General features: G+C 39.3%; 1 protein-coding gene across 1 annotated transcript in view; it reads left to right on the forward strand.

Annotated features, from left to right (window-relative positions):
• Positions 1-13707, forward strand: part of INSC (INSC spindle orientation adaptor protein) — a gene marked incomplete at its 3' end in the record, with an annotated part of 133736 nt that overhangs the window by 35585 nt on the left and 84444 nt on the right. The window contains exon 2 of the mRNA XM_081938319.1: positions 3637-3707. Within this exon, the coding sequence (XP_081794445.1) occupies positions 3679-3707 (29 nt within the window). The 5' untranslated portion in view covers positions 3637-3678. The remainder of the gene's footprint in view (positions 1-3636; positions 3708-13707) is intronic.

Raw genomic sequence — 13707 nt, forward strand, 5'->3', positions numbered from 1 at the left:
TAACTACTACCACATTGAAGAAACCACTATTGGTATTGTACATTTACTCATGTGTTATGTATATAAAGAAGTTAATGAATCCTGCTGAATCAGCTACCTGTGTGTGTTTTCTGGATGGGAGTTTTGCAACAAACTCTGGCACCTTCCTCCTATTTTCTCCACAAGAACAGCTATGTGAGGTGGGTTAGACTGAGAGAATGTAAATGGCCCAAAGTCCCAGCTGGCTTTCATGACCAAGCCAAGGCTTGAACTCATACTCTCTTGCTTTCAAGTCTGGTGCTTTAACCACTAGACAAAATTGGCTACTGGTTACTTAGAAAATGCTGCCTGTAATCCAAGGCATCATATTATTGAACACATTCATTTGAAACTTGAAAAGACAATAGGCAGTGTAGTGCATTGATTGATTATAATCTGCTAATGCATTCCATAACCCTAATTCTGATGGTTACACCAGAAAATTTGCAAGATTGGCATGTACCTCATTCTCCTGTGTTCATGGTACCCAAAACTCTATTTAATTTTATATAATCATGTAGTGGTTCAGTATTGTAGTGCAGAATTAAGAGAACATTTATTTTAGTTATTAAAGAGTTATCCAGTGGTTGTAACTTTCCCCTGCCTTGTCCTGTTTGCTAAGTGCTGTGAAGATATGATATGCATAATAAGATGCATAAGGATTCTTGTTCCTTTCTTAAATTTTATGTCAGATTTATTTTTTACATTTGATTTCAAAACTATTTCTAGATTGCAGTTCTAGATTATTACATCCAAAATGTGGGTTTCTCTCTACATAAACCTTTCAGATTTAAGGTAAAGATTACCCTCACAATGTATGCTAGTAGTTCCCGACTCTAGGGGGTGGTGCTCATCTCCGTTTCAAAGCCAAAGAGCCAGCGCTGTCCGAAGATGTCTCCTTGGTCATGTGACTGGCATGACTAAACACCAAAAGTGCACAGAACACTGTTACCTTCCCACCAAAGGTGGTCTCTATTTTTCTACTTGCATTTTTATGTGCTTTCAAACTGCTAAGTTGACAGTAGCTGGGACAAGTAACGGGAGCTCATTCCATTATGTGGCGCTAGGGATTCGAACCACTGAACTGCTGAATTTTTTGATCGAGAAGCTCAGCATCTTAGCCACTGAGCCACCCTCTCCCTTTTTCAGATTTAAAGGATCTCTTTAAATCAGAACAAACTTCTAGTAGTGCCAGAGGAGCAGGAGACAACACAGCTTAGATAGCATGTACAAGAAAAAGAGGATGAAGACTGGAAACTCTTAGGGCAGGGGTGTCCAAACTTGGGAACTTTAAGACTTGTGGACTTCAACTCCCAGAATTCCCCAGCCAGGCTGGGGAATTCTGGGAGTTGAAGTCCATAAGTCTTAAAGTTCCCAAGTTTGGACACCCCTGTCTTAGGGAATTCATAACCAATGACAAAACCAGGTCTTGAGAGACTTCCAGAACATTATCAGGATTCTTGTTCCTGCGTGGTCTCTTATCCAGCATATACTGTACAAGCCGGTTTTATATCTGTGCAGCATCTTCTTGTATATGTAAGAGTCTTTCCAGAATATTTTTGTTACATTTGATCATTTTAAAGAGGGTCTACATTTACAAATACAAAGTATATGAAAACAGTATTTTGAAAAACTAATTATTTGAAAAAAAACAATGATTTTTTTTGTATGTGATTTGTGATTGGTTTTAAAAACAAAATCCAAGTATTACGTTTTCTTCAGGAGAAAGGAAAGCTGTAGATGTGAAAAAATATGTTTTTGTTTTCCAATTCAAAGTATTACTTTATCAAAATGGTTTATCTGGAAAATCTTAATTACATTTTATAAAAATGTCCAGCTGCATTATGAAGTGGGACTGGCAAAGTGTTTACTAATGTGAATTTAAACCACAAGAGCCGCTTAGGTTCAGTTGGCACCATTACATTCAATTTCTAATATTCCTGTTGTCGCTGCTGCAGTTGTTGTTGTTAGAAATAAATATCTTAATAAAGAAGCCAAAAGTGTTGTCCAAACTACTTAGTCATTTCACTTATAATTCACAAAATAATATTTATTTGGAAATGCTCTTTCCTGGAAGTAATGGATTTATTTCCAGGAAAGCACATTTCCAAACAAATGTTATTTTGTGAGTTATAAGAGAAATGACTAAGTAGCTTGGACAACACTTTTAGCTTCTTACCTGTAGATTTTGGAACAAAGCAAGGAAAATGTTTGTAAGAACTCTCTCCCAAGATTTGTGTTAGGACATTTTTGTAGACGTTAATATATATTTGTTGTAACTAGGTTATAAGACGGAAAGCTATATAAATGTGTCAAATAAAAAAAATAAACAAATAAATACATTTCTAATTTTTTAGCACTTGCCAGTTGTTATTTTTCCAAATATAAAACTAGTATTTTCTATTTTAACCTCTACAGCAGCTCTATCTGTCCTTTCTCGGATCAAGTTTCAAAGTGGAGGTGATTTTCATGACATTGGAAGCATTTCAAGTCCAATTTTAAAAACGCAGCCAGACCCCATACCTACCACTATTGTAGGTATCTAGTCTATTGGAGTAAAAACAAGACAATCACTTGGTTTGTTAAGGCAACCTTTCCCAACTTGATCCCTTCCAGATTTATTAAGACACTTCCAGGTGACCAATCTTTCTGTCTTCCTATTCTTCTCATTCTAGTATAAAAGGTGCCTGAAATTAATCCAGGCTGTTACAACTGCTAGTAGATCTATTTCCCATCTCCCCATCCTGATCTGAATTCTGGAGCTGGTTTCTTTCAAATAAGATAAAAAGAAAAGCTCTGGCTGCAAATTTCCAAAATGCAAAGAAGCACCCACCTTCCTTCCTTCTTTCCTCCCCTCCCCTCTCCTCCCCTCCTCCTTCCTGCCTTCCTTCCTTCTTTCCTGCCTTCCTTCCTTTTCTCAATTTCAATGAGAGAAACAGCTTTGAAATAGACTTTAGCTACCTCCAGAAACAATGGAGGCATATTGCAAAGCTGGACATGATATCATTTATTCATTGCAAAGTTCATTTCCCACCAAAAACTAGAGCTATAAGTTTCTTCTATAAACAGACATTACTCACCTGTGATGAATGGCTGGACAATGATAGAAGTAACATCACCTGAAGGCTATCAGGTTAGAATATATTTTTCCTTATGAAAAATAAATCAAAGAATTTATGGAATACTTCCATCAAGTGTTTGTTGGTTCTAATCCACTTGTCAGTCAAATCTTGCCTCTCCAGATATTTTAATCCCTTCATTAAGAATAGGCTTATTGGGCAAAAGGCCAACAGATACAACTCAGTATGATTCATCTTTTTATTGCAGACAAGAATGATGCCATATACAGAAGACTGTCTACAGAAATCAAAGCCCTTATATAGGCTTGTGATGCAGGGTTTAAATTTTAGGGAATTTCTTCCTACCTAGTCAATGGGTACTTGGTGTTTCTTTGATGGGCTTTGAAGACACCTGGTCTATACTGTTCTATAATTCTCTGTCACCTAGGAACTCTGGTTCTTGCCTTGTCAAGTTCATTCCTTAAAAAACAAGCAAAATAAAACCATCCTCTAGTCAACATTTCAGAATTATAATTTTAATAGTTCCTTTGCTTTTCAGGCTTTGGACTGTGAGGATGCATGCAAAAAAGCTGAGATAATCATGGCTTTCCTTGCTTTGGCAGTTCAACGGTAAGTGTTACAGATAAATACCCCGCATTCCCCATTTCTGAGATGTATGTTTATTCATAATCTTAAAATGCACAACAGTGAACCTATACAAAGTGCAGGTGATGGAAGAAATATGGACAAAATATGCATTAAGGAAAATCTGTCTGCTCAAAATGGTTACTGTTACAAAACTGCAAATAGAAAGGCAATCAAGTAGGAGAAATCAACGTAAACATATGAATGGATTTTCATATAGAATGTTCTTTGCTGAATTAAAAACCCTGTTGTAGAAATTGGAAATCAAACTCCTGCTCAGTTAAAGGGGAAATTGACCAAAAGGAAAATTGAGCGGATAGTCCATCCATTCTGCCTACTTTAGGTTTTTATACCCTGATGAGTAACGTCTTCCTGGGATTCAGATAGAATCTTTCCTGAATTGCACCTACTTGGCATTCTATATAGGAAACATCCTCTCTGCTCCTGAAAAGATCCTCTTCCAAAGTTTGATGCATTTTCTTCAAATAAAGCACTAGAGACTAATTCTCAATTCTTGTGGGGCTTTATAGACTGCGGCTCATTCTTAATTCCTTATGTTTCTCATTCCAAGTATAATGATTCATTTATTGCATGTATAGTAATAAATCCCACTGCAATCTGTTCACTCTTGGCTCAAATAATTATTGTGTCTAATGCCTTTGTTGCCAAAACTACAAAATATAATTTGCATCTAACAAACAAACAAACAGATGAAACCAACCCCTTGTAATAAAATCTAATATACTGGACTTATACAGTGACAATATGAGCAGACAATAAATTGTTTGGAAATGAAAGTGTAGATGAATGCCTTTAAAAAAAAAAGAAAATACTGGACTAATTGCATATGATTTTATTCAGAATGAAAAAAATGTATTTTTCCAGAGGGGGAAAAAACCTCTGTGAAAGGTTATAGTTAGAAAGTAGAACAGAGCTGTTGGTGTCTATATTGATCACTCACAAGCATCACACACAACCCCTTTTGTGTAAGTAGTATAATTAGGAAAACAAAGGTATTATTTGCTACTTGGGTGAAGGAAAATGAACGAAATGTATGAGCAGCATCAAAATTGGGCTACACGGGAAAGAGATGCATTCTGTATATTAAAAAAATCTTGGTAACAGCCGTTTGAATAATAGGAATTCCATTATGTATGCTGAGCTTATGAACACATAATTTCATTACGCTTCCAATGTTTAGCCCTACAACCTGATTGCAAGGAACAATGAGATCACCAAGCTCTCTTGTAAAATCTCATTTACTCTTGAAATTCCTTGGTATGGACAAAGAAAAGAAAGAAAATGAAAAAGAAAAGTCTGATTATTCCACTATTATAGTGAAACCACTTAATATCAAATCAGTGGTTTGATGAAAAAACATTTCTATATAATAGGAGTTGAGCACAAGTGGAATGCCAAGATTTCCTTCTCTTGTAGACATTTTATCCCATGAAGTGGCTGTTTCTTATCTTTTGAACTTTCTGTTTAGGTCAGGCTACTGTCTTTAGACACCTCCCTGGGCTCCTTTTCTGAAGAGCAATATAAAAATTATTTCGAAATTATTCTGTTACTTGTTCAGCCATTTAGTCAGTTATTCAATCAGGCTTTTGATGGATGGGCTGGTTTGTTCAGTGGCCTTGTTTTGTTTCATAGATACATTTCATTGTTTTAATGCATTTTATAAAATGTTACTTTTATTTTTGAGTGCTTTTTGTGTCAGTCACCAGGGAAAAGATGAGCTGCCTATTAAATAAACAGATAATATATCTTAGCGATGAAGTGCAATTATTTCTTCCTCTGAATTTTAATTTTTTAAAAGTTAAACCATATTGGCTGGAAGTGAATTTTTAAAAAAGCAAATGTTTAATCTATGTGATGGTGCTTATTTTTATTTAGTTATTGAATAGATCTGTATGTATGTTTTATAAAAATGTGCATTTCTTTATGGAAAGCTGTAAGTGGATAACTCTTTCCCTAAGTGCTGTGATAAGATGAAGTTGGAATTGGAAGACAAAACTGTTGACAGACACAAGAAGTTGAATTGTGGTGCCAGTTTCTTTGTTTCCATTTTATCCTTGGCTTTTATTTTCTGTATGATGTCAGTTTTATATAATTGTAGGGATGTGTTGTGGTTTTAAGATGGGCTGTTATACAAGTCTTGTAAACAAACATAGATTGTGTATAGTGCTAGGAATTTGCTTTAAAAAGTCATAACGTTTGATGTTTAAAGAGAGGGTTAAGATTGCAGGCTGACCTTTTTGTACTATTTTTTGGCAATTCTTTTTTTTTTTTTTGTAAAATGAATTGGCACATAGTATTTCCTGAGGATCTGAAGAGGAATCGTGAATTCTCTCCTTATGCTATATAGAACACTCTGAATCTTTATGATTTAGAAAGCAATATTTGGACATTCAATAGATTATACATGCCACAGAGACAGGTCTAGGTAAGATTGAGTAAAAAAGAAAAAGAAGTCACTGCAGAAATTAAATGAGAAATTTGGGAAAAGTGAAATTCTTAAATTGACACCAGAATAACATAAAAGATGCAGTAAGAAGTGTACTATCACTGAAAACATCAGGAAGGAACCAAGAGAAGTGACTCATTATTTGATTTGTCTAATTTGAGCTGCGAGTGGTGTTACTCCAGTTCAAAATACGTGGCTCTTTGTGAACTGGAGGAAAATATAGGGCAAGTAAGAAATGCATTCAAATTTCCTCCTTCTCTATATAGCGCACTAAACTTACTATAATCTTTCCTCCCTTTGTCCTGCTGTTTTCCCTTCCTTTGTTAGTTTCAAAGCTTGGACAAAGCCCTGAAAAAGAACAATCTGCTTGAGGTCAGCTCATGCATATTTATAGCCTCAAATAGTTTTCCAGTTTGCTTGAAAGATAATTTATAAGAAAGCTGTTTAAATCTATTGTCCCATACATTAGTATATGTTTGACCTCTGGCACTAAGAACACTGTCTTAGAATGGCTTCCATTTTTTTTATTAATGCATCACTGTACTGAAGGATGTGTATATTTGTGTGACATCTGCAAACAGCGAAGAACTGGCCTACAATGCTTCTGCCATTGAAAATGGAGTTTGGAAGGGCTGCATGTGGCCCTCCTGAGCTCGGTTTTCACTCTGTTGGCAGAGGGTTGCAGGAGGCTGTCGCAGCCGAAATGGAGCTTGGGAGCCTGTTTTCACTGGCTGGGCACTCGGGCCACCACAGGTACCCCTGACACGAGTGATGTCAAGCTGGCCATGAGTGATGTCAAGCTGGCCACCCAGCTACACCCACCCTGGCCCCCAAGATCAAACACAACCCTGATGCGGCCTTCAATAAAATCAAGTTTGACAATTTTTAGCATAATTAAGAAAAATAGGTGTTAAGAAGACCTATGTTGCATTTAGAGGATTGCCAATGGGACCTACACAGGGGTGGGTTTCAACCGGTACAGCCGTATTGGATGGTGAAATTTAGCGTGCCTTCCTGTACTCGTTGGCCCCATATGGGAATGCCCCCTCCCCTCTTTTGCTCTTTCACTCGCCATGCCAATCCTCACCATGCTTCTTCTGTTCTCAGAAGAAGAACCAGAAGAAGAAAGAACTAGTGAGTGGCTGGGGTGGGTGGATGTTGGGGAAGAGGGAAGAGGCAGAGAGGCTGCTAGAAGAGTGTGTGCGTGTGCACAGGCTGTGGGTCTTAAAAACGTCTGAGTGAATTCAGGAAGAGGGAAGAGGCAGAGGGACTGGAAGTGTGTGTGTAAGGTGGTCAGTAATGTTGAAGACCGGCAAGGACAGCCATACTTCCCCTGTAAGTAGCTGTTTTATTATTTTGTGTACTTATTTTATTCTTATTTAAGTAGTAAGTGCACAAAATAATAAATTTCCTTTTTTAATATCTTCTTTTTGTAGGTCATTCTTTGGGACAAAGAATTCAGTGATATCGACTTGGCCACTCCCACTCAGTCACATGACTGCCAAGCTACTCCCACCTGTCACATGATAAACAAGCCACTCCCACACGGTCACATGGTCACCAAGCCACTCCCACAAAACAGGCCACACCTACAGAATAGGTTCTAAAAATTTTTGAAACCCATCACTGTACCTACATTATATCTCCATGAGATAGCAGTAATGAAATTATTTAATTTTTTAGCAGTAATGAAATTATTTAATTTTTAAAACCCTTATTTATAGTATTTTAAACTTTTCAGTTGGAACCTCAATTTCCAGAAGACTTTTCATTTTATGTAAAAAACAGAATCCAGAGATAGCAAAAGATCACTATGCTGTCATCTCAGGATCTTGACAACTGCTGTTATTTTTTTAAAATAATGCTATTGCAGAATTGTGAGGCTGAAGCTCAGTTTTGAGATACTGAAAATATTGCTCAAAATCCTACCAATAATCTCTTGGGAAACAATAGCAATAGCACTTAGCAATAGCATGGACTTATATACCGCTTTATGGTGCTTTACAGCTCTCTCTGAGTAGTTTACATAGTCAGCATATTGCCCTCAACAATTTGGGTCCTCATTTTACCCACCTTGAAAGGATGGAAGGCTGAGTCAACCTTGAGCCTGGTAAGATTTGAGCCTGGTGAGATTTGAACTGCCAAATTGCAGGCAGCCGGCAGTCAGCAGAAGTAGCCTACAATACTACACTCTAACCACTGCGCCACCGCGGCTCATATAGGTGATGAAGCAATAGTAAAAATGTCTTCCAGTTGAGCTGACCATGAAGGCATCAGAGATAGCATCGACAGTCCATACTATATGGTGACATGGGTATTTTGAGTCCAGGGGAGCTGATATACCAGCAACAGGACTCCTCCTTCTTATTCTTCTTCAGTTATTTATATTATTTTATTGCTTTTTACTTTAAAAATAGGTAATTCCTTCCACAATAAGCGCTATTAAAAATCTGCCAGGAATCTGCCAGGCAAGTGGGCAACATTAAAAATTGAAATTAAAAATAATGAGCTTGGCCATCAACAGGCATGCATAAATCTGTAAGCTAATTAATACAGGATCTAAACTGTCTACCTATGCTGGTGTCCAGTTCTGACTTGATGTTGAACAAACCTTCATAGGATAAAGCAATGGAAGAGCAACTTCTGCTTGCTACTCCATCTGTATAGTTGTAGGCATGGGCTCTGGAGGAAGGAGCAATTTAATATGTGGTTGTTTTTAATATAATGGGGGCAGTGAAGTCTTTCAATGCATGCTGTCCACCCATCCAATATGGAATTCACAAAGGCATCAACGTCCCTTAGAATATCCCTATAATATCATATTGTATTGTTGTTTTGATATTGAACCCACAATGTCTGAAGCAAGATACTGGCATGCCAATAATGAACAATGGCTGATTGAGAGATTTGGAGAGAAGTCATATTCATTGTGTTGTACATTATATCAACTTAATCATTTTATTAAGCTTAGTTTTTAATGGAACTTCTACAGAAGGAAGTGGGGAGAAACAAAAGCTTGCCTTCTCTTGAGAAATAAGAAAGTCATCTTGTGTCTATTGATTTTAATATTTATTTAGGTGCTTCTTGTATGTTGGGCAAATGTATATCTGGGGCAGGAGAAATGGTGTGACATTGCTGAAGGGAAACTTGCTCTGTTTCTGATCTGCCATAAATAGAATATAAAATAATTCATACCCCTCTCGGTTTGTGAAAGCACTTCCTTTAGCACAAATCCTTCCAGATGCTTTAGCTATCAACACCGACTACCTGTAGTCTGAGAAATTGCATTTGTATGTGATTTGTATGTCAGATTACAGAAATCCTATACCTCTGACCATCCAAATGGAAAGGAGAGGGAAAATGGGGCTGCATTGTGAAGCCATATATTTATCAGGTTACATTCTATGGTGGAATGAACTTTAAAATAATATTATATGAGAACATTATATGAATTAAGCGAAAGTGCCATAGCTTCTAGGTTTAAATTGGGATTTTCCCCCATTAAAAAAGGTGGGGGAGGTGGGGAGAGAGAAAATGGTTGTAGTTTCTAGCAGGCTTTCTGGCAGCCGCAACAGCACTGAAGAGCAGGCAACAAGCCCACGTACCAGACTGAAGGGGTGGTTCCACAATAGGCTGGTTGTGCTAATTTGTTGGTATAATTAACAGAGCCAACTTCTGATGATAACTCTAGGAATTTGTTACAGTCATAAATCTTGAACTGGATTAACAAACATATTGCCAGCTGCAATCTTTCATTTAGAGAATGAGCATATGAAAGCTTTTTCAAATACTTTAGAGAAAAATGATCCAAGAATGGTGAGATTTCAGGCTCAGCCAAGTACTCTATGAAATTCAAGCTGTTGATTATCACCTTTAAACCCCTGCATGACATGGGTCTAGGCTACCTGAAGAAACACAATAGGATTGACCCTCCCCTCTCATCCCAGGAGAAGGGACATCAGTCCCCATTGATCAAGGCAATTTGGCAGGGTGCAGGAGAAGAGCATTTGTCTCTCATCTTCTAGAGTCTAGTCTAGAATCTAGACTATCATGCCACACAAGGTGAGATCCACAAAAGGTGAGATCCTCTTGGCCTTCTGAAAGAGCTCCAAAACCTGGCTCTGTCATTTGCCCTGGTTTTTTTTTGGGGGGGGGGGGTCCATGCTGAAATAAGGGATGCAGTAGCTCAGTGGCTAAGACGCTGAGCTTGTCGATCAAAAGGTCTGCAGTTTGGCAGTTCAAATCCCTAGCGCCACGTAATGGAGTGAGCTCCCGTTACTTGTCCCAGCTTCTACCAACCTAGCAGTTTGAAAGTACATAAAAATACAAGTAGAAAAATAGGAACCACCTTTGGTGGGAAGGTAATAGAATTGTGCACCTTTGGCATTTAGTCATGCCAGCCACATGACCATGGAGACGTCTTCGGACAGCGCTGGCTCTTTGGCTTTGAAACAGAAATGAGCACCATCCCCTAGAGTCGGGAATGACTAGCACATATGTGCAAGGAGAACCTTTACCTTTCCATGCTGGAAGTAGTTAGTGAACTAGGAGGAAGATCCCACCTCCTCCCTATTATATTTTGGGTTTTTACTTATTTAACCTGCTAATTTTAATACTTAAATCTTTTAATCTTTTAACATTTTGTACTTGTTTTTACAATGTTGGAAACCATCAAGAATTGCTTGACAGTGAGATGGGTAGCATATAAATTTCATAAATCAATCAATCAATCAAAAGCAGCGTACTGATAGAGATGCAGGCAGCTAAGGGGGTAGAAAGAGCTAGTTAAACTATTATTACATTTATACGGTCCTGACATCCAAATGAGCTAATTTGCCAATTCATGCTTCTTTCATTCAAGTAGACTGATTGACTTTGTTTGCTCTTTCCTTTTTAACTTGTGAGATATTGCTGGGCTGATTCACGTATCAGCTGTCTTGCATTTCTTCCATGTGTTTTGTTCCGCTAATTTTTATGGTGCAGAATGAGACTAAATGGCCAAGCTCTTTAGCTTGTTGAAGATGGGGCAGTCTGACAACTCAGATTGATTTCCAGCACCGTTGTATCTCAATAAACTACCATATTTTTGGAGTACAAAATGCACCGGAGTATAAGGCGCACCAAGGTTTTAAAGAGGCAAATTAAAAAAAGTTTTTGCACTCTGCAAACCTCCCAAAAACGGCCTGTTTTTCGCAAAAATTGGCTCTTTTTTTCAAAAAAGGGTATGAATAGCCCTTAGGAGGCTTATAGAACACTCCGGGGGGGGGGGGGGAAACGAGCAAAAATGGCCCATTTTTCGCAAAAACAAGCCGTTTTTTTTGTCAAAAAAAAGGTCATTAGGAAACTTATAGAGTGCTCCTGGCGGCTGGGGGGGGGAGAGCAACGGGCTGTTTTTTGCTCATTTCAGAGGAGCTCTCTGAAAGCCTCCTACAAGCTATGCACGGCCATTTTGGTGAAGGGGGCGGGGTTTCAGGAGACAAAAAATGCTGTATTCAGTGTATAAGACGCACCCAGATTTCCAGCCTTTTTTTGAGGGAAAAAGGTGCATCTTATACTCCGAAAAATACAGTACTTCCCTGACCACATTGCCTCTTTGCATCATGGATTGTCCAGGTGAGAGTCTATGTTCTGTTTTCTCAGAAAAACACACACATTACTTTCATATTAGAGCAGGGGTGTCAAACTCGATTTCATTGAGGGCCGTATCAGGGGCCAGAGTGGGTGTGGCCAGTGTGGGAATGGCCAGCTCGATGTCACTCATGTCGGTGGTACCTGTGGTGGCCCAAGCAATCTGCCAGAGAAAATGGGCTCTCGAGCTCCATTTTTGGCTGTGACAGCCTCCTGCAACCTTCTGCCAGTGAAAACAGAGCCCCCTTGAACTCAATTTTCACTGGCAGAGGCACCACAGTCCTTTGCTGTTTCCAGGGTGGACCAGCAGGCCAGATCTAAACAACCCTTGGGCCAGATCCGGCTCCCAGGCCTTGAGTTTGATACCTCTGTATTAGACCATCTGAGAGGAACTGATAAGTAATCTTCTGGATAAGCCTACTAAGAGCTTGCAAGAACCATTAATACATATAAACTGTATTTCTTTTCTTTAAAGAAAACTGATCAGCACAGGAGCTGATGTCGCAATGACATGACGTGCGATCTCAGAGCTCCGAGATCGCAGTCGATACTTTTGCCGCTGGACAGTCCTTTTGGACCTAAACCGTCCCGAAGAGACGGTGACAGGGAAGAGTATGTCTTGCTGATCTCAGGGATACCACAAAGTCCCTGATTGAATCTCTTCTTGCCGGCAACAGAAGTGCAGCCAAAAGCTGCTGAAGTTGGGACAGCTCCAGAACGGGAGGAAAGCGGAAAGAGAAAGTGTGTCTTTTTCTTTATTTTTATAATACTGGTTTGGATGGGGTTTTTTTTCTATTTTGATTCACTTTAGAATTTTGTTTCTTTTAAGCCTGGAATATAAAGAAGATATAAAAGGAATACAAAGAGGTTGTTATCAGAGGAAAAGGAAGTAACACTGCCACTTGGAGGCTGGAGGCTGGAAACATTGCCCTTTCTTTTTTCGCTTTGATCATTTTGACTTTGCGCTTCAAGGTTCTTCAGCTTGTTTATAGAGAGTGATAAGGAGAAGAGCATGGGTTGTTTATACAGGTGCTCTTTGGAAGCTTCATTGGCAGCTGGAGAGAAGTGAAAACAAAGCCTTGTTTTGAAAGATTATAAATGAACTTGCTTCAAATCTAATAAAAAGTTTTGAATGCTAGAGTGGTAGTGTTTACCAGTTGGAAGAATGGCACAACATCAAAAAGAAACCTTAACATTGCAAAAGATTATGTTTGAAATTAAAAAATTATTAGAAGTAACAGAGGAAGCGGAGACTTAGGGGGTTTTTAGTGAAACGTTTTTTAAATTCTTTTAGGGGTTTAGGGGCTGGGGGGTGGGTGGGCCAGAGCAGGAGCGATGACGGAGCCAGGTCACTAGGCGGGGTCTTGAGCAGAAGGAGCAGAGAGGAGGAGGGGGGAGAGGATATCATTCCTATACAGGGCTTCTTGATCCCAACAGTCGTAGGGAGGGGCAGATACGAGGACAAATCAACAACCCGTAGTCGGTTGGGAGACCGTGGGTGCTGGTTACACCCGGTCGCTTGTACCAACCCCCGCGTTCTAGGTGGTCAGGATCTGCAGGCCCAGGGCCTGAGGCTGTTGTTATGCAATGCGAGGTCCGTTGTCAATAAGGCCCCCCTCATTCACGATCTGATTTTGGAGGGGGAGCCGGACCTCGCGGGAATAACGGAAACCTGGTTGGGCCACGAGGGAGGGTTACCCCTCGTGGAAATGTGCCCACCAGGTTACCAAGCATTTCACCAGCCCCGGGCCCGGGGAAGGGGCGGTGGGGTAGCAGTGATTATCCGGGAGGATTTAGAGCCGAGGGAGTCCACTGTGCTACAGACGTCCGGATGTGAATCCCTGGTTGTGAAATGGGGCCCTAGGAGGCAGATGGGTTTGCTGATAGTAT

The sequence above is a fragment of the Natrix helvetica genome (assembly GCF_964273705.1).
Source record: "Natrix helvetica genome assembly, chromosome: 1".
In the NCBI taxonomy this organism is placed as follows: Eukaryota; Metazoa; Chordata; class Lepidosauria; order Squamata; family Natricidae; genus Natrix; species Natrix helvetica.